General features: G+C 33.3%; 4 protein-coding genes across 5 annotated transcripts in view; 1 reads left to right on the top strand and 3 right to left on the bottom strand.

Annotated features, from left to right (window-relative positions):
• Window positions 1–479: 479 nt before the first annotated feature.
• On the bottom strand, window positions 480–4,946 carry LOC143920645 (kelch-like protein 7). The gene is made up of 11 exons (XM_077443566.1): window positions 4,920–4,946; window positions 4,659–4,800; window positions 4,441–4,580; window positions 4,185–4,360; window positions 3,919–4,116; window positions 3,686–3,847; window positions 3,455–3,610; window positions 3,227–3,384; window positions 2,939–3,158; window positions 1,412–1,592; window positions 480–1,338 (listed from the first exon to the last, which is right to left on the bottom strand). Exons 2-11 carry the CDS (start codon window positions 4,769–4,771, stop codon window positions 1,199–1,201), a joined length of 1,644 nt encoding a protein of 547 aa, XP_077299692.1. The 5' UTR covers window positions 4,772–4,800; window positions 4,920–4,946; the 3' UTR covers window positions 480–1,198.
• Window positions 4,790–13,092, bottom strand: LOC143921302 (salivary endonuclease-like). Its single transcript, XM_077444550.1, has 9 exons — window positions 13,003–13,092; window positions 11,841–11,984; window positions 11,580–11,721; window positions 11,436–11,534; window positions 10,330–10,583; window positions 10,113–10,263; window positions 9,784–10,024; window positions 4,920–5,008; window positions 4,790–4,800 (listed from the first exon to the last, which is right to left on the bottom strand). Exons 1-9 carry the CDS (start codon window positions 13,090–13,092, stop codon window positions 4,790–4,792), a joined length of 1,221 nt encoding a protein of 406 aa, XP_077300676.1.
• A 360-nt stretch (window positions 13,093–13,452) lies between these two features.
• LOC143921755 (uncharacterized) lies at window positions 13,453–17,339 on the bottom strand. Of its 2 annotated transcripts, none has more exons than XM_077445136.1 (7): window positions 17,202–17,339; window positions 16,845–17,111; window positions 14,992–15,182; window positions 14,621–14,918; window positions 14,222–14,475; window positions 13,995–14,150; window positions 13,453–13,907 (listed from the first exon to the last, which is right to left on the bottom strand). In XM_077445136.1, exons 2-7 carry the CDS (start codon window positions 17,089–17,091, stop codon window positions 13,659–13,661), a joined length of 1,395 nt encoding a protein of 464 aa, XP_077301262.1. In that variant the 5' UTR covers window positions 17,092–17,111; window positions 17,202–17,339; the 3' UTR covers window positions 13,453–13,658. The 2 variants fall into 2 exon arrangements, with proteins under 2 accessions (XP_077301262.1, XP_077301263.1); XM_077445137.1 differs by having other exon boundaries at window positions 16,845–17,124; window positions 17,202–17,247.
• Window positions 17,340–20,572: 3,233 nt separating this feature from the next.
• The window catches only part of LOC143921116 (uncharacterized), a 31,092-nt gene continuing 30,473 nt past the window's right edge, over window positions 20,573–21,191 (top strand). The window contains exon 1 of the mRNA XM_077444243.1: window positions 20,573–20,716. The gene's annotated coding sequence lies outside the window, so the exon portion shown is untranslated. The remainder of the gene's footprint in view (window positions 20,717–21,191) is intronic.

Raw genomic sequence — 21,191 nt, 5'->3', positions numbered from 1 at the left:
TATTAATCGAATAAAAATAATTGAATGTTAAAAAAAATAGGATAGAAAAACGGAGAAAAGAACATAAGACTTCATAGTCCCGGTTTGTTAATTTATGTATTTCAATTTCGCTTTTTCCCCTATTTGACAGAAGCTCACATTTGTTGTTTTCGGTGCTGACGATGACGACGACGACGAAATTTAACATTTTCGCGGCGAAAAAAATTTTGAGATATATTGATACGCATACCAATAATGGCAATAATCGAAGACAATTTTATAATAACAGCAATAAAAAATATTTCCAGAGTGGAGATTAATCAATTTTTGTTTACCTCTTATTAAGTTCACATGGTTTTTTTTATTTAGTTACGCCTACTGAATTTGAATATGGTACTACTTTTTGTTGAGCGTGTAAAAAATGCGCAATTTTTACCATTTTTTGCTTTTGCCGTCTTCATTGGAAATATGGTGGGTTGAAGTGAAACGAAGGAATGTTTGTAGATACTATTTAATATGACGGGTGGGAAGGAAATAAAGTAGCTCCATCAACATAGTCGAATCGGTCTCAACTCACAGGATGGTGACCCAAACTCGATCTTGTCGTAGGGTCCCTACAGAATCAATAGTCAGATGTTTTTATGTCGATCTACCTCATAGCAAAGTCATGCAAAGCATGAGGGCTACGAAGGGACCTCACCACAGTCCAGCGTCGACGAGAGTGCAATTCATTATTGAAGCGAATTAATAAATTGAAAAATAAACATTAAATATTCACAGAAAAATGAAATATATTCTGAGAAGTTGTTGCATATTATGTATTTATTCAAATATTTAGATAAAAGGCAGATACATTAAAAATTCAAATATTGCAAAAAAAATATTTAATGATTATTTTATGTTAAATTTTGAACTTGCATATTTATTTTACGGTCAAGAAAAAATTGAACATTTTACATAATGAAAATGGAGAAAGAAACAAAAATATAAAATAAATTACAATGAAATATAAAAAAATTCGAAAAAAAATAAGACTAATGCATACATGCATACATACACCTTCACATACGTACATACACTCGCATACATACACATTTATACACACACACGCATGCATACATGCACACGCAAATGTATACACATACATATACGCATATACATACATACATATATATACACATATTTTATTTTCAAGTAATACAAAAAAAGCTGCAGTCGATCAAATCATCGAATCATATGGAATGAAATGTGCAACCGCATAACGTCTCTTTACGCTAAGACTTTTTGACGCTTTCCAAGTTTTGCTCGTCTCATCGTATTCCCAAACACCACTTAAATTAATCTTTCCATCGTTTCCACCTGAAAATCAAGATAATAAATTAATTCCACATTTAACGCCTATAAATTCAAATTAAGTTATATAAAAACTCACCCATGCTAAGAAGTTTATTTTGGAAACAGCAGATACTGTTTCCTTCTACAGGGTTTGGTAGTTTGGTGAATGCTGTCCACAGATTTGCGTTCGGATCGTAATACTCGACACTGTCTAAATCAGTAAGAGTTTGTTGGATAATGCCACCAGCGACGAAAAGTTTCCCATTGAATGTGACGCTCTATAATTTTTATAAGATACATACTTATAATGTGAAAAAGATAAAGTTATAGGCGTTTAAACAATTTAAACATTTCAAGGGGGGCGGAAAGTCAAACAAACAAGGATACTGGCCACTAAATGTCATCGTATCAAAAATGTTTGCATTCTTAAGGTCTGTTCATACTTAACAGCACTGCACGGCTTCAGCACTGCACGACTCCGTTTCAAATATGTCATTTTATTACATTTCTATTCATATCTACCTACACGTCGCGGTCACGTCACGTTCACAGCACTTTGGCCGATTGCAAGGCAAAATCGGTTTACTTATACATTACAGGCCATGACGATACGGCGCAATATTGCTTACGTCGTATTGTCGAGTACTTACAATATGAATGCATACACGTGCATTCGTAGCTACGCGTCAGAATACAAGTCAGCAAAAATGTTTCGGCATTTATCGAACGAAAAATTATGTATAATCGCGTTGTTGTTGGAAGAAGAAGCTCAAGAAGGCAATAAAAAAGCACGGAGGCGTTTTGATGTGCATCCCATGTTAAAAAATAGAAACACCGAAGGAGAGTTTTGGACACTGTATAAGGAGCTTGTGGATGATGGACAAATTTTTTTTAAATATTTCCGTAAAAAATTTAAATATTTTTTAAATATTTGCGCCAAAACCATGTCGAAAGATTGAACAGCTGTCAACTGTCACTATCGATAATTATTGGTCCAAAACAGCAAAGCGGCAGACTCATGGCACGTAATTCACATGTATATTTCCACGATGGCCAAAAAACGGATACGATACGTTGACGGATGTTGCTGTAAGGTATGAACAGGAAATGTCGTGTACTGCTCCAAGCCTGCCGTGGCGTAAACGTGACGGTTGGTATGAATATACCCATACAAAATGTACCAAAGAATACTTTTCGTACGTCCGGATACCTGTTGAAGTCGGTACGTGCTGACTAGGTATGAACAGAACTTTAAACGTGTTATTACTAGTGAGCGGATTGGAAGCTTGCCGTTCATTGTTAATTGTTTGCGGTGCTATGTTAAAGGTTCACCAAACCTTTTTTTTGCACCCTGTTTGTAAATAGACCAAAAAAGCCCTGATTCCTGGAAAAAGCAGGCTCCCTAATCCGCCCTTTAGTTATTACGATTATTTTTCACCATCGGTAAACCAACCGCGCAAAATGATAGCAAAGTTTCAAACCGATCGGAAGAATGTAGGAATATTGACGGAACAATTAACGAAGTGAAACATAATAAAAATGGTGTAATCAACATTAAGTTAATTTTATTTTGGAGACTTTTATATTATTTACGATAGTTGTTAATAAAATAATTGATATTCACCGAATGTCTTTCTCTTTCCTGAATCATCTGAGCGCGGTAAGTCCAAGAATTGTTCTCCACTGAATACATTTGGACTTTATCCGTAGATATTCTTTTTCCATTTTCAACTGTACGCCCGCCTGTTACATATATTTTGTTGTCGATGACAGAAGCACTATGATAAAAAACAGCCATCAGCAATGGAGCAATGATTTCCCAATCCCCAGTCTCGCTGTTCCACCTAATCGAAATCAATAAACGTTAGCTTCTCTTTCAATCGATCTGATGAAATGATTGCAATTTAATTACCTTTCCACTGAAGATAAATAGTCATCACCAAAACCACCAATGGCGTAGACATCTGTGGAAGAATCGCGACGAAGTGTCACCGCTGAGAAATTAGTACGGTCTCGATTTAATGGCTTCAATGGATGTTTCTGGCCGTTTTTCAAATCAATGTACTCCACCTGAAAACAAATAAATTTGTTATATTCCGATTTCTCTAACCAGGTACTTAACAACACCGGAAAACGTTACTGAAGCCAGTATTTCAGATGAAGAATTTAATCCGCCGATGATAACGATCCGATCTCCAACGATAACAGACGCAAAATATGTTTTATTAATTCCAATTTCTTCGGATAGAGTCCAACTTTTCCTAAGTCCGTCAAATATATCGATTGTATTTGCCATCTGAAAACACGTTAGGCAATAAAATATTTAATTTACAATGTGATGAAAATACTATACTTGAGATACAAAACTCACATTTATATCATCCCCTCCGATTAGTGCTATTTTTTCTTTTTTTCTACGAGGAGTCTCTCTTTGGATTGCAGAACTATTGTTCTTGTCTAGAATTGCTTGTCTAAGAGGGATCGTACACTCTTCACGCGAATTACAAAACTGCATTACTTCGTTTACAAGAAACTGAAAAAGTAACACACTATTCGAATGGTTTGTTTTTTTTTAAACTGTAACATTCAATGAATCTCAAATACCTCCATCGAGAGCAAGGATAACCTCACGGATCTCATTAGCTGGGCCAATTCATTTTTACGGTTCGCATCATCATGATTTATCCACAATTTCACAGCGTTGAATACGTCTTCTTCAGAAGGCATTATCAAATCGTCCGATTTCAAGATTTCGATCAAATTGGAGGCTGGCAGTTCAAGAAAATCTTGTGTTTTGTGCAGCTAAAACAGAAGTGGAATTGGAAAACATAAAAGTGATATTTTTTTTTATATATGTAATCAACACTCACTGTCTCGAAATTTTCCAGAGTCAAATCCATTGCTTTTTCTATTAATTCGGAATCTCCCGTTGATTTCAAAACTTCCAGACAGTTTGAAAGATTGACTGTTTTGAATTGCTTTGGAATTTTCACATCAAGTCGGTTGGCAAGCTCCATTAATTTTTCGACGTGATGGTCGTCTATACCTAAAGTTATATTTCAGATTACATTTAAAGACAAAACACGCATTTCGAATTGATTATTTTAGATAATAATGAAATCGTACTTATTTCTCCAGTATAACAATACTTCAGGATTGCTTCGATGACTTCAAAGTCAAAATCTGAAAAGATGTCCTCCACTTGACCTTCATTTGTCCCAAAGAATTCACTGCACGCCATTAGTACGATCAAGTGCGCGGGAAAGCTGCAATTATGAAAAATGATCATTTAAACTGACAAAACAATTTGGATTTCAAATATTTTTGGATTCGAATAAAGATACTTTCGGCCTCGAACAGTAAAACCGGTGTCGCATTTCTTATCTTGTTTCATGGCATCATACAAATATGCCACTCGTTTTGCACCGAAATCGGACTTGGCCTTCACTACGAACATCTTGATTCTGATTTTGTCTTAGATTTCTCCTGAAAAACAAAATTGAAACATCACAAATACGGTAAAACGGTATTGAAACATCATAAATTGATGTACATCATAAATACGGTAGAACTATAAGTGCTAAGCATTATAAAGTTAGACTTACCAATGAGATAGAACAGCAGTGAATGATTTGGATCACTGTCAGGCTGCAGTTTTATAGTGATAGATAAGGATATCTTAACCCATTTGCTGCTGGATTGAAACGAATGTACACCACTTTAAAATGGGTACACTTTGATCTTTAATTTAGATTATTTTGCCATATTATCACAAACTTTTAATTTCATGTCTTTTAGTTGGAAATTCAATGTTTTCATATACTTTTGGAGAAAGATGACATTATTTTATGTTTTAAACTAAGTTATCAAGGGTCATAAGAAAAGGTGGTTGTTTTTCTTTTACTTATTTTATTGGAAGAAATACAATCACGATACGAATAACCAGCACATATAATATAAACTAGCAGAATAGACTAGTGGTTAACATACAATAATGCTTTGAACAGATTGGTCACGGGTTCAAATCTCACTGGTTGTGATTTTTGACTCCAGGTCGATCGTTTCCTATCAGAGTTTGCCAATTTATCTGATTTTCATTGATACGGTTCCAACAAATTGGCTTCCTTGCCCATTTTCTCGCAAAATCTCGAGTTTTCAGCAATTTCGAATTTCGTTGAATTGTATAAAATGTTGCAAATTTACAAATTTGATCATAAATGTCTCTGTAGATGTTAATTCATATCTATTTACTGAATTCCGATGAATTGTTGAAAATGCTGCAAATTTACAAATTTGACCATAGATGTCTCTGTGGATATTAATTGATATGTATTGTTGCGTAGGGGTGGGTGGAGGATCCAAGTAAAAGGCCTTAGTCGTTTCACAGCATTTATTGATGATTAAGGAGATACACGCACTGGCAGTGCTCAGTCCAGAATGACCTGATATCGCCTACGTACCGCCTTATAAAGGGTAGATCTCTCAGGACGTCTAATCTGTTTACCTATTGTATAGTCACGTATTCGGATATGTATTCCCACGACATTAGGTCTCCCCGTACCGATTCTGAGAAAGGACTAATAACGGTCATTGTTTAGCCTAAATGCACTTAGAGTCCAGATATAATCCTGGAAGTAAGTGCAAGCACTTAGTTAATCCGTTAACAGATATCCGTTGGTCCTAAGTGCAAGCACTTAGTTAACCCGTTAACAGATAACCCTTGAACGGTCATATAGTCTCTGGGATTCTATTCGCTTAATCCGCGGCGTACGTATCAGTATTTATGTACTTTGTATAATACTAATAATATTTGTATTAAATGTACAATTTTTCTGGCCAGGAAGACACATTGGAGTTACCTGTTAGGCCTTCCTGGTATAAATTAAAAGATAAAAAAAAATAACGTGGGTACTCATAATCAGAGAGAAGATCGAATTATTTTTTCGATTCTGGCCGAGATTTGAACCCATGACCTCTCAATTGGTAAACCATCGAGCATGTACATACACTGGATCAATCTTATAATAAACGTCATTTTTAAATATCCAAAAATATTCAAGAGTGATGTCTAAAAATAATAATCTTTGTTTAATATAAAATTGGAATGGTGTTGGGATTTTGGGTAAAGAAATTTCAAATGATTGAATTGTTCATTCACATCCTTTGCTTAGAGTTAATGGGTTAGCGCTAGATTATTTACACGGATGTGCCATTATACCACAGAAAAACATGTTTACAATAATACAATAATGGAAAACCGCATGAAAATAACCACTCATCCGATATTAAAACCACTATCTTCTCACAGATTACACACATTTTAAAATTAAAAATAAGATCATCGATAATGGAATTTGACAAAGTACTTGAATCCGTCATGCATCTTTTGCACTGATAAGGAATACTAAGATAATTTCAATGAAATTGAAAAGCCAATAATAAAATAATCGTCTTCTCACAGATTATACACGTTTTAAAATCAAATTTAGATCATCAATGATCGAATTCGACAAACTGCTTAAATTTTCCATGTATCTTTTGCTTTCAAGAACGTTTTATTTATTTATTTATTTGGAAAATTTACAGTTTATTAAGTTACATAGAAGTAAACCATTAATAATTTTCACATATAGGTAAAAAAAAGAAAAGCTCAAACATTTAAAATAAGAAACAAAAATGATAATAGAGTAAGATAGTTAGAGAAAACAAAAAGAAAAAAAATAGAAATAACAGTATAATAAAAATATCAAAATAATAAGAATAATAATATGATAAAAATTATGAAATAATAAAAATAATATAATATATAGCAAAAAACAAAAAGACAAAATAAATACATCAAAATAAAAATTCATAATCACAATCGTAAATTTTCAATAAAATTAATCATCGAAAAACAAATTTGCAATAATCACTCTAGCTTGTATAGCATTAATATTAAATAAGTCAAACATAGAAATTGTTAAAATTAGTGTGTTGACGGTGGAGCTTGCACGCCAGATGAATGAGCTTCTTCCATAATTAGAAAAAGTATTAGGTATGTAAAGGAGCTCATTACATCTAGTCATTCTATTTGGCACACGCAATGATAGTTTGCTCAATAATTGAGGACAGTCGATCGAGCCGTTAAGGATGTTCAAAATTGTTGAGATGTCAGCTATCTCCCTTCTTTTGACAAGTGGAAGTAGATGCTGACACCTACAAGCATCTTCATAGGAAGTATAGGATAATCCAAAACGGCTACTGATGTACCTCAAGAATCTCTTCAGAATGCGCTCCAATCTGTCTCTTGCACCAGAGTACTCTGGGTTCCAAACTTGGGATGCAAACTCAACAATACTTCTTACGTATGCACAATATAGTATTTTGTATGATTTAATAGAAGTAAAGCATTTGGAGGACCGGATGACGAACCCGAGGGCCTTCGACGCTCGAGCTACAACATTGTCAATATGTTTACTAAAGGATAGATCAGAGTTTAAAAAGACTCCCAAATCCCTAATTTCCGATACCCTTGTGAGTCTATGTCCGTTGATTGAATGAGGAAAGTCAACTGGACATAGTTTTCTGGTGAAGGCTATGCAGGAGCATTTTGCTACATTAATTTCCAACTTATTTATGCTGCAATAAGCCTCTAGCCTGAACAAATCATCTTGTAGGGCCAAAGCATCATTTCGGTTGTCTATTCTCTTGAAAATCTTCATATCATCAGCAAATAATAGAATTAACCAAATAATAGTTTTAACCAAAGTTTAATGCTAGTAATTATTGAGATAATGTTCGCTTGATTAATAACCGCAATAATGTATTTTCTTCAAGATAATTTCAATGGCAGTGGAAAAACCGTATACAAAAAACAACTGACTATTGAAAATAGAATCATATTGGGTTTTACTGATTTCAATCTATTTGGTAAATTGAAAAGAAATGTCGCGTGTTTTTACAATACAAAAAAAATCCTTTTTTCACCAATTCCGCTTTTAATCTGTCTAATTGCGTACAGTAGACCTCGGTTGTAATGACTAGAGGTAGGATAGCCAAGTTGCCGCTCATTGTTCCATTGTTGTAAATCCTTTGTAAAAAAGGTTCGGCAAACCTTTAACAATGCATTTACAACATTTGAACAATACGCGGCACCCTCTGGGTCCGGGCTTTAGTAATGACTGACCAGGTTTTAACTAGGTTTGAATGTGTTTGTGTATTTTAAGGATTTTTTGAACACCGTTAGCCCTAACAAACTGACAATTATGTAGTATCGGTTACTGAAATTCTGATCTACATATGTACATATATGATGGAAATTTTTTTCTAATTTTTAAGTTGTGTAAGAGAAATTATAAATTTTATACCTTAATATTTTTACCTTAACCGGAAGTAGTACTTTTACTCTAGAGAATCTTTTTTTTATGTTTTTCTCAGAAACCTTTTGGTTTATTGTACTGAAATTTCATATCTAGAAGTTTAAGTATAATACCAAGTTACATACTTTATAAAATTTAGTAAGCGTCTGCCAATCAGAAGTGGCAGTTTACTCTCTTTCGATTTTTCAAAAAAAGTACCAAAAACACGACAAAACCTGCATGTTTGATACATAGTACAATCAATACATACATAGACACATACATTTATTCAAAGTAAGTATGTAATAATATACTTATATTTATTGCAATTTACGGAAGTTTTTCACAATCAAAAAAGAAACATATGTAATATGATCTATGTATATGGGCGAAGTCAAGTGACAACTTAAGCTATATATTATACTAGCGATGTGCCCGTTGATATTTCAACGGGCCCGTTGATATTATAACAACAATATTCATTGTAATCGTTATAGTAACTGAAGTCGGAACTGAAATCTGAACCGAAATCTGAACCGAAGTCACATCCGAAGTCGTATCCACCAATTCAAAAATCATATACATGTAGGTTGGTATAAATGAGAATATTTTAAGTTGGCAGGCCTTAGGCGTCACTCGCTGGTCGAGCCCGAAGCGAAGACATTAAACGAGTTGCGTAAATACTTTGACTTTGAATATCCTCCCGCACACATTCATGGATCCCATATACATATAGTCCATTATTATCTCTTTCTATTCTTGATTTTCCAAGTTTTTTGGTGTCAAACAACTTAATTTTAATGAAACTGGAAAAGCGGAGGTTTTTTTGTTCTGATTTTTCAGAATTTCAGAACCACTTAATGAAGAATTGTGAGGGAGTGTTGTCTATTTGGTAAAAAAAATATTTCTTTTATGGATATTTATTCAAAATCGTTTTATCGCATTTAAATTGTGAAAATCCTAATAACCAAGAAGAATTGTCTCAGTGCAAGTAAAATATTGCAATTTTTTTAAAGAAAAAATTGAAATTTAAAGCATGTAATAAACTCATATTTATAGTAACCAAGAACGAAACATGTAACATTTTGGCCTAAGTAAATGTTAATATTATTTACTTATTCAATATAACAATCCGCTGACCGTAAAACTAGGCAGATGATTGACAGTTTTTCTGAAATCATTGACGTCACAACATATCGAAAAACCGAGTCCCATATTATCTGGTTTCCAATTCAACCAACTGAATTGACTGTTTCCATTGCAAACATCAGTGCAGAATGCCATACTTTTAGCTTCTGCTAATGTCAAATGAGGGTTGTTCATACCCAAGTATGCAGTAGCCCTGTTCGTACTGGGCTCATGAACCACCTGAAATATATATCCATAGTCTATATATCTATCCATTTGAAAATACATATGTATGTATGGGCTAAAAGAAAATAAGATAGATATGTAGCTTATAAAACCAAAGAGGTACCGGTATTTTTTTCGTAGGAGATAAATAAATATTTTGCAGTTTTCCAGCACCGTCTTTCAACTTCAGTATGTCCCACGTTCCAGTGTATATGCGAGTATTTATTTTACTATATGAGATGTGTTTCTTCAAATTCTGAAGACATTTTCACAAATAACATTGCTAATAGTGAGAATGCAAAAAATAAATAGGAAAGTATACTTTCTCCAAAGTCTGCCAATTGCCGGAATTGAAAGACCCCCACTGTGGAGCAACATTTATGAACGTGAATGTGGCACGTTGGGATGGAGCAAAGACAAAATCCGATTTTGCAGCAAGATGTCCTCTATTTAAAAATGAAGTCCTCGTCAGATATTTTTTGGCTTGAGTGGCTCCGATCAGAGTGGTAAAAGTTGAAAGCTGAGTCTTTATAGAGTACAATTTGTTGACATTCAATCTAGGATACCATCCATGCTCTGCATGATACATAAGATACAATATTCGATAGATTACCTTTATCTATTTTTCATTTTAAAAAAATGGAGTATGTGTATCAAAACAATTATGAGAAATATCTAGACTAAATTTGTAAACGAGATATTTTGCATCCACGATCTATCACTTACGGCACCTAAATTTATCAATAAAACTTGTAAACTTGCTAACTTAAATAATTATTTTGTAATCATATAAATAATATCGCTATTCTGTATGTGTGTCTGAGATAACGCTCGCCGTAATATAATAGTCGTTTTGATTCGTCATACATATGTATGTACGTTACAGCTAAATCACTGCCAAAACGTATATACGAATTCAGTAACAAAAGAAAAAAGCTTCTATATATACTATTTGCACCAATGTTTCCTTTTGACAGAGAATTTACCGCCATCTATTGAAAATTTATTTAAGTAATTTTTCTATTAGTGTTTTATATTGTTTACATGTAGGTAGGTAGGTAGTTTTTAGGTCTACCTCACGGAACCGAAAGTAAAAAGGTCGAAAAAGCAAAAATCGGAAGGCAAAGATCGAAAATCGAAAGATCTTAAGTCGAAAGATAAAAAGGGTGCATGGTAAACGGTACTATGTATATATAATATATCAGTGGCATGCGGTAAAATTATCTCTCTTTTTGTCATACAGCCTTGTTTAATGTGCGCGCGCAGGATACGGGAGGAAAAGCCTGTTCCTCTTGTTCCTGTTGTATCCTGCTCGCGCAAATTAAGTGAGGATGTACGATAACAAAGCAGTTCAACTAATAAAAATCGAGGTTTAGAGTTTGCCTACTGCCAAGATTTACTGGAAAGTAATATAAGAAGAGAACTCACGGTCAAAGTTTGGCCTTTTAACGATGGTTATGATATTGTTTTCCATGTTTAGATTATATTCTACATATAGAGCTTCTAAAGTCGATTGTTTGAAGCAGGCTTTCATTATTTAAAAATTGTCAATAGTCACTGAAATTTCACGACCTTCAACGGATGCGCAATTTTTACCAAGTTTTTCAACTGACTTTATATTCATGGCGCATTTTATTTTATTGAAATGTATTGCTGTTGACTTCGGCAGCCATCCTGTCGTACTGTAGAACTTGCTAGATTTACATACTATTGTCTGTAATATAAAATTAATACATCAGTTGAGTTGAACCAGGAGTGAAAAGATTTAGAAATTATAACAAAATTTTAATTTATTAATTCTTGTTTAGAAGGTCGAGTTTCGGAAGCATGAACTAATTTATTGTTTGCTCCCATGCATTCAACTGTTAAATTTTCAGAATCTTGGAAGACTAAGTTTCCAGAAGATCCTGTGGGATGCGTTAAATTATTACCGGATAAGTACACTGGTTGTGGTTCCTCCAGAGTAGTGATAGGTACCTGAAAGATAGTGATAGGACTATAGGAAAAAATCTGAAAACTTTAGAGATAAAGTACTACTTTCAGTTGACGTAAAAATATTTAAGTGTTTGAAAAATATAAATGTGTTGCGTAGGGGTGGGTGGAGGATCCAAGTAAAAGGCCAACAGTCGTTTCACAGCATTTATTGATGATTAAGGAGATACACGTACTGGCAGTGCTCAGTCCAGAATGACATGATATCGCCTACGTACCGCCTTAAAAGGGGTAGATCTCTCAGGACGTCTAATCTGTTTACCTACTGTATAGTCACGTATTCGGATATGTATTCCCACGGTATGAGAAGTGCAATCATTGTTTAGCTTATCTCCACTTAGCCTGTCGCTAATCCTTGAAACCACTTATACCAGTCGCACGGTATGCACTTAGTTAATCCGTTAACAGATATCCGTTACAGATAATCCTTGAACGGTCACACAGTCTCTGGGATTCTATTCGCTTAATCCGCGGCGTACGTAACAAATGTATAAAATTTATCATTTCTATTACACGATAAAAAGGTTTAGTCTGATCAGTCGAGGGGCTTGGGAGATAATTGAATCCAAAAACATTCAAAAAAGAAGAGGTTAGTAAAAAGAGGACACCATTAAGGGGAGGTACTACTGTGAATCATCTTAAAAATTTAAAAAAATATTTTCGTCGTATATATGTATAAGCATTTCATTAAGCCATACCAAGTTTCAATTTGAATGTCATACTAGAAGTATGACAGGCTTGAGTTGTGATTGAATATATTCTTTTCAAAATTTGATACGTTTGTGTTTTACTGTTAGATGTCTCTATTACACGAAATACGTATATGTAATCTGGTTCTGATCACGACTCAATGATTGCATACTTTCAAAGGAAATGATTATTTATTATAAATTTTACTCTGGGCAGAATTAAAATGTACCAGATATGATAATTTAACTACCGAAATTGAACACTTTAATAGCCATTATCATCTCTAACTACCCTATTGTGTTTATTAACTGACATGTGTGGTTTTACCATTTCTGAAAGCAAATCTTTGAATTCTTTTCTTGAATTGCTGAGTATTTATAGAGCTAAGATTCTTCACTCCCATTTGTCCGGAAAAATTGAGATTTTACATTAGAATTAATCAGATTTTTTTACAAATTCAGAATCAGAATCAATCAAAATTTATCGTCTGGATACCTAATATAATACATATGTATGTATGTACAGAAATACATATGTACATACATATATGGTCCAGTATTATATTTTTCTATTTTCAATTTTCCAAGTTTTCTGGTATTCGAATCTACTTAATTCTAAATTAAACTGGAAAAACCGAGGTTTTATTGTACTGATTAGATTTTTTTAGAAGTTCAGAACCATTCAAAGAAGAATTGTAAAGGCGCACTGTCCATTTAGTAATTAAAACACGTCTTCTTTGGGCATTAATTCAAAATCGTTTTATCACTTTTACATTTTATTATATTCAGAATAAAATGTAAAAGCGATAATATTGGTTATTAAACCAAAAAGAATCGTTACAGTGTTAATGAAATAATGCAATTTTTTTCAGACATTTATTTAAAGCATGTAATAATTTCATATTTATAGTAACCAAGAAAGAAACATGTAGAATTTCGGGCAAAGTAAATGTCAATATTATTTACTTATTCAATATAACAATCCGCTGACCGTAAAACTAGGCAGATGATTGACAGTTTTTTTGAAATCATTGACGTCACAACATATCGAAAAACCGAGTCCCATATTATCTGGTTTCCAATTCAACCAACTGAATTGACTGTTTCCATTGCAAACATCAGTGCAGAATGCCATACTTTTAGCTTCTGCTAATGTCAAATGAGGGTTGTTCATACCCAAGTATGCAGTAGCCCTGTTCGTACTGGGCTCATGAACCACCTAAAATTTACATTCATAGTACATATATGTATGTATATATCTATATGAACATATGTATGTATGGGCTAAAAGAAAAAATAAAGATACCTTATAAAACCAAAGAGGGGTTGGTATTTTTTTCGCTGAAGGATTGAGATAAATGCTTTGCAGTGTTCCAGAATTGTCTCTCAGCTTTAATATATCCCATGTACCAGTGTACACGCGTGTTCTTTTACCAGTATTTGCGATACGTGCTCTTAAGTTCTGAATTCAAATTTTAAAATAGTAGTGAATATTGTACAAATGTAAATAAATATACATATTTTTTAACGTACTTGTTCTAAAGTGTTCCAATTGCCGGCATTGAAAGGCTGCCACTGAGGGGCAACATTTATGAATGTGAAGGTAGCACGTTGGGATGGAGACAGGACGAAGTCTGTCTTTGCAGCAAGATGCCCTCTAGCCAAGAATGAAGTACTTGTTATGTATTGATCTGCCAGAGCTGATCCGACCAGAGATGCAATAGCTGCTTTCTGAGAAGCTTGGGTGTACAAAGTGTTGACAGCCAATCCAGGATACCATTGACCCTCTGGTTGAAATATATGAAACATACCACAAATAATCTTTATTTATTTATTTTAAATGAGCTGTGAATGGTTCTAGATCTCACTGAAATTAATACTTTCATTTACTTTATGATTATTTTGCAAGACATAGGAAGAGTATGTACTTACGTTGGAAATCAGGTCGTGCAACGTTGGCTTGGTTGGCATTGTTTTCCAAATTTTGATCATATTCTACATACAGGGCTTCCGAAGTTGATTCTTTGAAGCAGGCTGTTATTATTACATAGCTGGCCGTATTTGATTGGACAGCCACGTTAATTTTAACACCTTGGCCGGCTGCACAAGTACCACTGATCTTGGTTTCAACCCACGGAACGTGGCTGGAGCATTTCACATTCGGAAGAGTCGTCTGGCCCGACAGCCAGCCTGGACCAGTAAAAGACGTGCCAGATTGACATACTACTGTCTGTAATATAAAATCAAAACATCATGTCCGGGAGTAGAGGAAATATAAAGAAAATATGTACAATTTCAATTACCGCTTGAACAGGATTTTGAGTCGCTGATGTAGAAACTAATTTATTTCCAGTTCCCGCGCATGCAACTGTTAGAGTTTCAGAGTCTCCGAAAACTAAGTTTCCAGAAGTTCCACTGGGAACTTTCAAACTGTTTCCTAGCACGAATACTGGTTGAGGCTCGGTCAGACTGTTGACTGCTACTGTACACGGAGCTATTGAAAATGAATATTATACATATATTAGAACATCTGTCTGTAAATAGATTCTTTGTAATAGCTTGCCATTTATTTTTTGAGATTTTTCTTATATAATTTATATACTTTACTAGTAGGCTGCCACTCGCAAAATATTTGATATATACCTGTACGCCAGAATTTTTAAATGAATTAAACAAGGAATAAAATGATCTGACTCACGTAATTCGAAGCTCTTGGAATTTTGGTGTGACCTTGGATGCATATGAGTGATACATGTCATGCACGAAAACTTATGGACGTTTCAGATTTCTCGGTATAATTAATTAAGTAACAGCCCTGATGACATTTGATGAATTTCTTTTTAAGAATTTCAAAAAATTCAAATCATCGGTTTTATATTTACACCATAGATGGTACTTGTAAAACCATTATTAACATTAAATATTATGTTTTGGAAGAGAAATCGACGCGACTTGCCCGTGAAGCGCTGGCATACCAGGTGAGTCGATTCGCGACTCACATGTGAGTCGCTGGCGTGCAAAAGGTTAAACCTAGAGCCAGCCCGAGGTTAAGCAGGCAGTCATCTGGGGCGCCAAAGACCAAAATAAAAACGTGTTAATTTCTTCAAAAATATTTCTCAAATTGATTGGTTATTGTATCATTGATTCGGTGCCATTAAGACATTGGTTTTTATGTAACTTTTTTTAAAATTTGTTTAATTCGTATTATTTTGATATATTGATCAAAATGAAGCAAGTGGATATTTTTACAACAAATTTTATTTATTTAAACTTATAAATGCTATTACATACCTACAGTTTTTTTTTACTGAACTTAAAGTTAAATCTTTTCAACAACATGTCAATTGCCTTGGGTTCTTCGTCAAATAAAAGTTTCCAAATGATGATAATGTATTCAGTATAACTGAATAATCTGATGCCAAAATCTATATAAACATAATCTCCTAATCTTCCTAAAACCATTTAAAAGCCACAAAAAATTAGTTGTTTTTATTTATGTTTTAAATTGCAATATATTGGATTGCACTGTAACCAGACCGTTGCGCGCTTACAAAAATCGCGCTCAAATCACGCCAACACGATTAGAACAACACAACACAACTAATAAACTATACATGATTGTTTGATGATATTTGGCATGATGATGTTTGTAGTTTTTACATCAACGATCGAGCGCCACTGAATGCAAGCGCGCAATGATCATGGAACCGAAATTTAGCAGTATATAATATATATAATTTCAATAATAGTCATTGGGGCCGTCAACACCAACAATATTACTTACAATATTTTCTATATCCAGTTCCCATAGAGCCACCTGTGGTGGCTATTTGGGAACTAGATTCGGAAAATATTGTAAGTAATATTATCTTTTAATCAATGTCCCCATGAGTTGTAAATAGGAGCACCATTGAGGATAAAGCTGCGTAGTAATATCATAGGGCAATTTCATATTAGCATGGCCAAGGACTATTATTTCTCCTATTTAGCCATTTCATGGAAAATAAAAATATAATGAATTATCCGTTTCGTTAGAATGGTTACACATGACTATGAATATGAAGAAAGCTATCTCTCTATACGAATCAAAAAATCAAATATTGACTGCTGTATTGGATTGGGTTCTGTTTATATTACAGTATGTAAATAAATTTACCTCTTTCTGCCAAAGGGTTGATTGCCCGTTTTTCGGAATATTGCCTGCTCAGCCAGAAATCCAGATAATCTTCAAATTCATCTTCGTTCAATGTAAATGCAAGATTATCAGGTGGTGGCAGATCCGCAAAAGTCATCGTATCGTTATCCATATTCAAATTTTTCAGTATTCGGTCGACATTATTTTCGGTAGGCGATGCCTGTCCAATTATGAAAAGCACCGACAGAAAAACGAGCAATTTTAGCATATCGTTGACGTGTGGACAATCTGAAAAATTGCACTTATTTATCTAAATCTAAAAAGTAACGAAAAATGTGGTTTTACGAGTTACAAAATGTCGAACGTTAAAAATCTTACCGTTCGACTATGAAACGTTCACCTGATACACTGAGTTATTTGCTATAATTTTTTATTTTGTTAATGAAGAAGATATGGAGATTGGATATCATCGAAGCATGATTACTGGTTCTCCAACTGTAATACAAAACTATATGTACGGCAGGTGTATTGTCTGAAAGATTGAAGCTTAATATCATATCAAAGTTCTATGTAATTACTAGAGGTAGGATAGTCACAGTGCTATTCATTGTTCGGCAAACCTTTAACAATGCATTTACAACCTTTGAACAATACACGGCCCCCTCAGGCTCCGGTGTCTAGTAATTACTCCCCGTATTTTTTATATGTATGTATGTATGAACTAGGGTTTCTGACCCGATGACAGACATTCCCGGGAATTCACGGAATTTTTGTTGTCCTGTGTCCCGGGAATTCTTATCTTTAATCTCGGGAATTGTATTTAAAAAAATCTTGAAAACATAAAACATTTTCACGACTGCACGAAGGGAAATAATAAATCAAATACACAAAGAATCGTAAAATATTCTCAAAAATTAAAATCGAAGAAAGAAGAAGCCTAAAAATGATTTTTTTAACACAAATTTTAAATAATTCTGATTTTATACCAAACAAAACATTCTTTAAATGTTGTTATAAAAGCGAATGTACATATATCCTACGGTGAAACTATTATGAAGCGAGTATATCCTTGTATTGACGATTCCACAATGAAAGAAACTCTTTTAGATTCGGATGAAGATGAAACAATTGTGTTTGACGATGAATGAAGAATCAAATAAGGAGTTATCAAAGGCAAAATATACAAAATAACGTAAATAAAAATAACCTCGACTTTAAAAAATATATTAAAATATACATGCTGACAGAAGAAAAAACCGATAAATTAAAATAAGAAGAGGTTAGTAAAAATTGTTTTCGTCCCTTTTAACAATAAAACCAACTTCGACCAAAAATAAAAGAGATTTTTCCATTGCTGGAAATTTTTGTACCAAATCTAGAATTAGATTTACGGATTCTCATTTAAATATTTTAGTATTCGTAAGAAGCTACTTTAAATAATTTCACTTTTATAATAACATTTTTTCAAGTTAATAGATATATTATGTATTGTTGTGTAAATAAATAAATATTTTTTTATTAATAAAAAATATATTAAATTGAAATAAAAAAAGTATTTTACATGTGTCCCGGGATCCCGGGAATCCCGGGAACGATCCCGGGCTCCGTCCCGTGTCCCGGGAATTGGAAAAGTCCGGGAAATCAGAAACCCTAGTATGTACATATAGAAAAAATATTTCATATGAAATAAATACAATATTCCATTTCTCTTTAAGTGGCACGCATTTTAGTGTAAATCAACGAACGTCCATCACTGGAACAAAGAATATGTTAATAACTTTTGAATGACATATTTATGTTATGCTTTAATTGTATAAAAAATATGACTATAATGAAAAAAAATATTAACATTTGATGTAATAGATTTAATCACAATCGAAGGTTTTTGATAATATCAATATCACGTTATAACATCCCCCAAATACTTAGTATTAATTCTAAAAATAAAAACAATAGATATAATCATGACGCGTTATCTATTTGGTATCTTATTACAAGTCGACGTCAATTTAGATTAGTGGTTTTTTTGACCAAAATCATAAAACTTTTTTTTCTAAATGTGATATACTTACATATATATTTTGAAAAATGTATTACTTTCATTTTCATTTTATTGTTGCATTCAGATTTGTATGTAAACTGCCTTGTAACTTTTGTAGAATTTGTTGGTGGATTTCGCTCATTTTACTATTATATATACATGTGTATTATTTATTTGTCTTTTTAGAATCATTCACATCAATGGAAGCTTGTTTTATGTACTATGTATTGATATCAATGAATTCCAAAGAGTCTAAATGGTTTTAATTTTTTTGCAAAATGTAGTTTGTAATTAATTAAAAAGGTTAACAACAACAGCTAGAGCTCAAATTGAGCTATGGGTAAATCCATCTGATAATATTTGTTGAATTCCACAGGTATCATTATATTTATCAATGAAACTTATAATATACGTGCTATGTTTTTCGTTGCCATAATTTAAGTTACTAAGTTAACATTCACTTCTTGAATTAAAAATTTTGAGAACCTTGAAAATGTAATTTATCCTATACAAAGAGTATCATAATTGTTAATTGATTTGCATTATATTTCTGGTATATTTTTGTGATTAAATTATTAAAAAATATCATTATTTAACACTAAAAGTGAAAACCTAGAAATTATCAATAATTTAACTCATTTAATACGAATATTTTGAAAATTTTCGATATCGAGTGAGTGTATATAAATTTATATTTATGTTGTTCCTGAGCGACACCTATGGTATTTAACTTGTACATATATAAATTTAAATTAAATCTGACTGATATGACTGATTGGAAAATGTAGACAATCTACATAGATAGTTTTCGTTTTACTCGTACTGTTCTTACGCTATCCACCATTTTAATAAGTTTAAGTGTTACTATTTTAGTAATACTTCAATTTCGGTTCGGTGCCCAAATATTGAGCAATATTTTAGCAGAAAACTGCCCAAATATTGCTCAAAACTGCCCAAATCTCGTATAAAAAACATTCGTTGAGAAATATTTAGGCACTTTTCTGTTCAGCAATTTTCCTGTGCGACAAATTTTCGTGCGACAGGAAATCCGCGCGAGCGATTTTCGTACCGGCGGTTATCCTGGTAGCAATTTACATTTAGGATGTAGCCCGTTTACCTCAATTTCTTATGTCCCTAATTGTTGTTGGGCCAACTCCATGACAATTGTTTTTGTCACTGAGTGGGATCAACTTTAAGACTAAACATTACAGGAGCGTGTTTGACAAACGATAGTCATTAAAATAATGCATTCAAACCAATAGATCGTACCTTAATATATTATACAAGTGGCTTCGCTTGGTATTTGTAATATAAACCGCTTAAACATGGCTAATCTAATAGTAATCATTTTATTTAAAGAGTTTTATTTTATATAAATTTATTTGAATATACATTTGTTTTTTTACTAAATTTAACGTCACGGATTCTCCCACTCAAACCTAACGTACAAAGTCTCTTTCGAAATTATATATTAGATTACAATTAGTTAATAGTAAACAAAGTACTGAAAACTGCACAAAAATAGTCCGTAAATGTAACAGTGTACTAATTTTTTTAATTAAATCCTCGTGATCAAAAGTTATAATAGTTGTTTCTAAGTACATACAATAAGTTTATTGCACGTATAATTGACATGTTGTATACTGGCGAAACGGTTTGCACGCGTAGTTGATCGCCGTATTGTATGCAAGTTGTGACAGTGAAAGACCATCTCATCTCGATTTTGATGTCAGTATCGTGCAAGCGTTTGCGCGGGTCGGACGTGGGGGTGGCGTTGTCTAGATCGCCATTCCGCATTCTACGTTCAACCGCGAAGGGCTTCAAGAAGGGTCACTCTCGTCACCTCTAAAACGTAACATATTTTACACCTCTTACAGCTTTTCATTGATTGTCGATCAACTTTGCGATTTTTCAATTCAAATTTGAATTTCGCGCCCCGGAGGTTTTCCCACTTTTCGCGACAATTGCGTATCGACAATGTTTACCAAACGAATTTTGGCCACAGTGAAATCCTAAACACGTGCATCGTAATATTATGTATGTATGTTTTGAAATTTGTACGCCGACACGTTTGTTTGTAAACAGATACGCACTGTTTTAGTCACTTGTCACAATATTGAATCAGTCGAGCCCTTTTGTTAGAATTTAAAAAGAGGTAAAGATGAAATTGAAAAGCATGCTTTGTTAGGAGAAAATTTCAAAATTTCAACAGCGTTTTTGTTTTGAATATATGCATGAAACGTTTAGTTTCAAAAACCTACGATAATATGATGGAAAACACAATTTTTCGTAATATGAAAATTGGTGTGAAGAAATAATAAAATAAT

This window comes from Arctopsyche grandis, chromosome 13, assembly GCF_051622035.1.
Source record: "Arctopsyche grandis isolate Sample6627 chromosome 13, ASM5162203v2, whole genome shotgun sequence".
NCBI lineage: Eukaryota > Metazoa > Arthropoda > Insecta > Trichoptera > Hydropsychidae > Arctopsyche > Arctopsyche grandis.
This window is presented reverse-complemented; position numbering and strand designations above follow the sequence as displayed.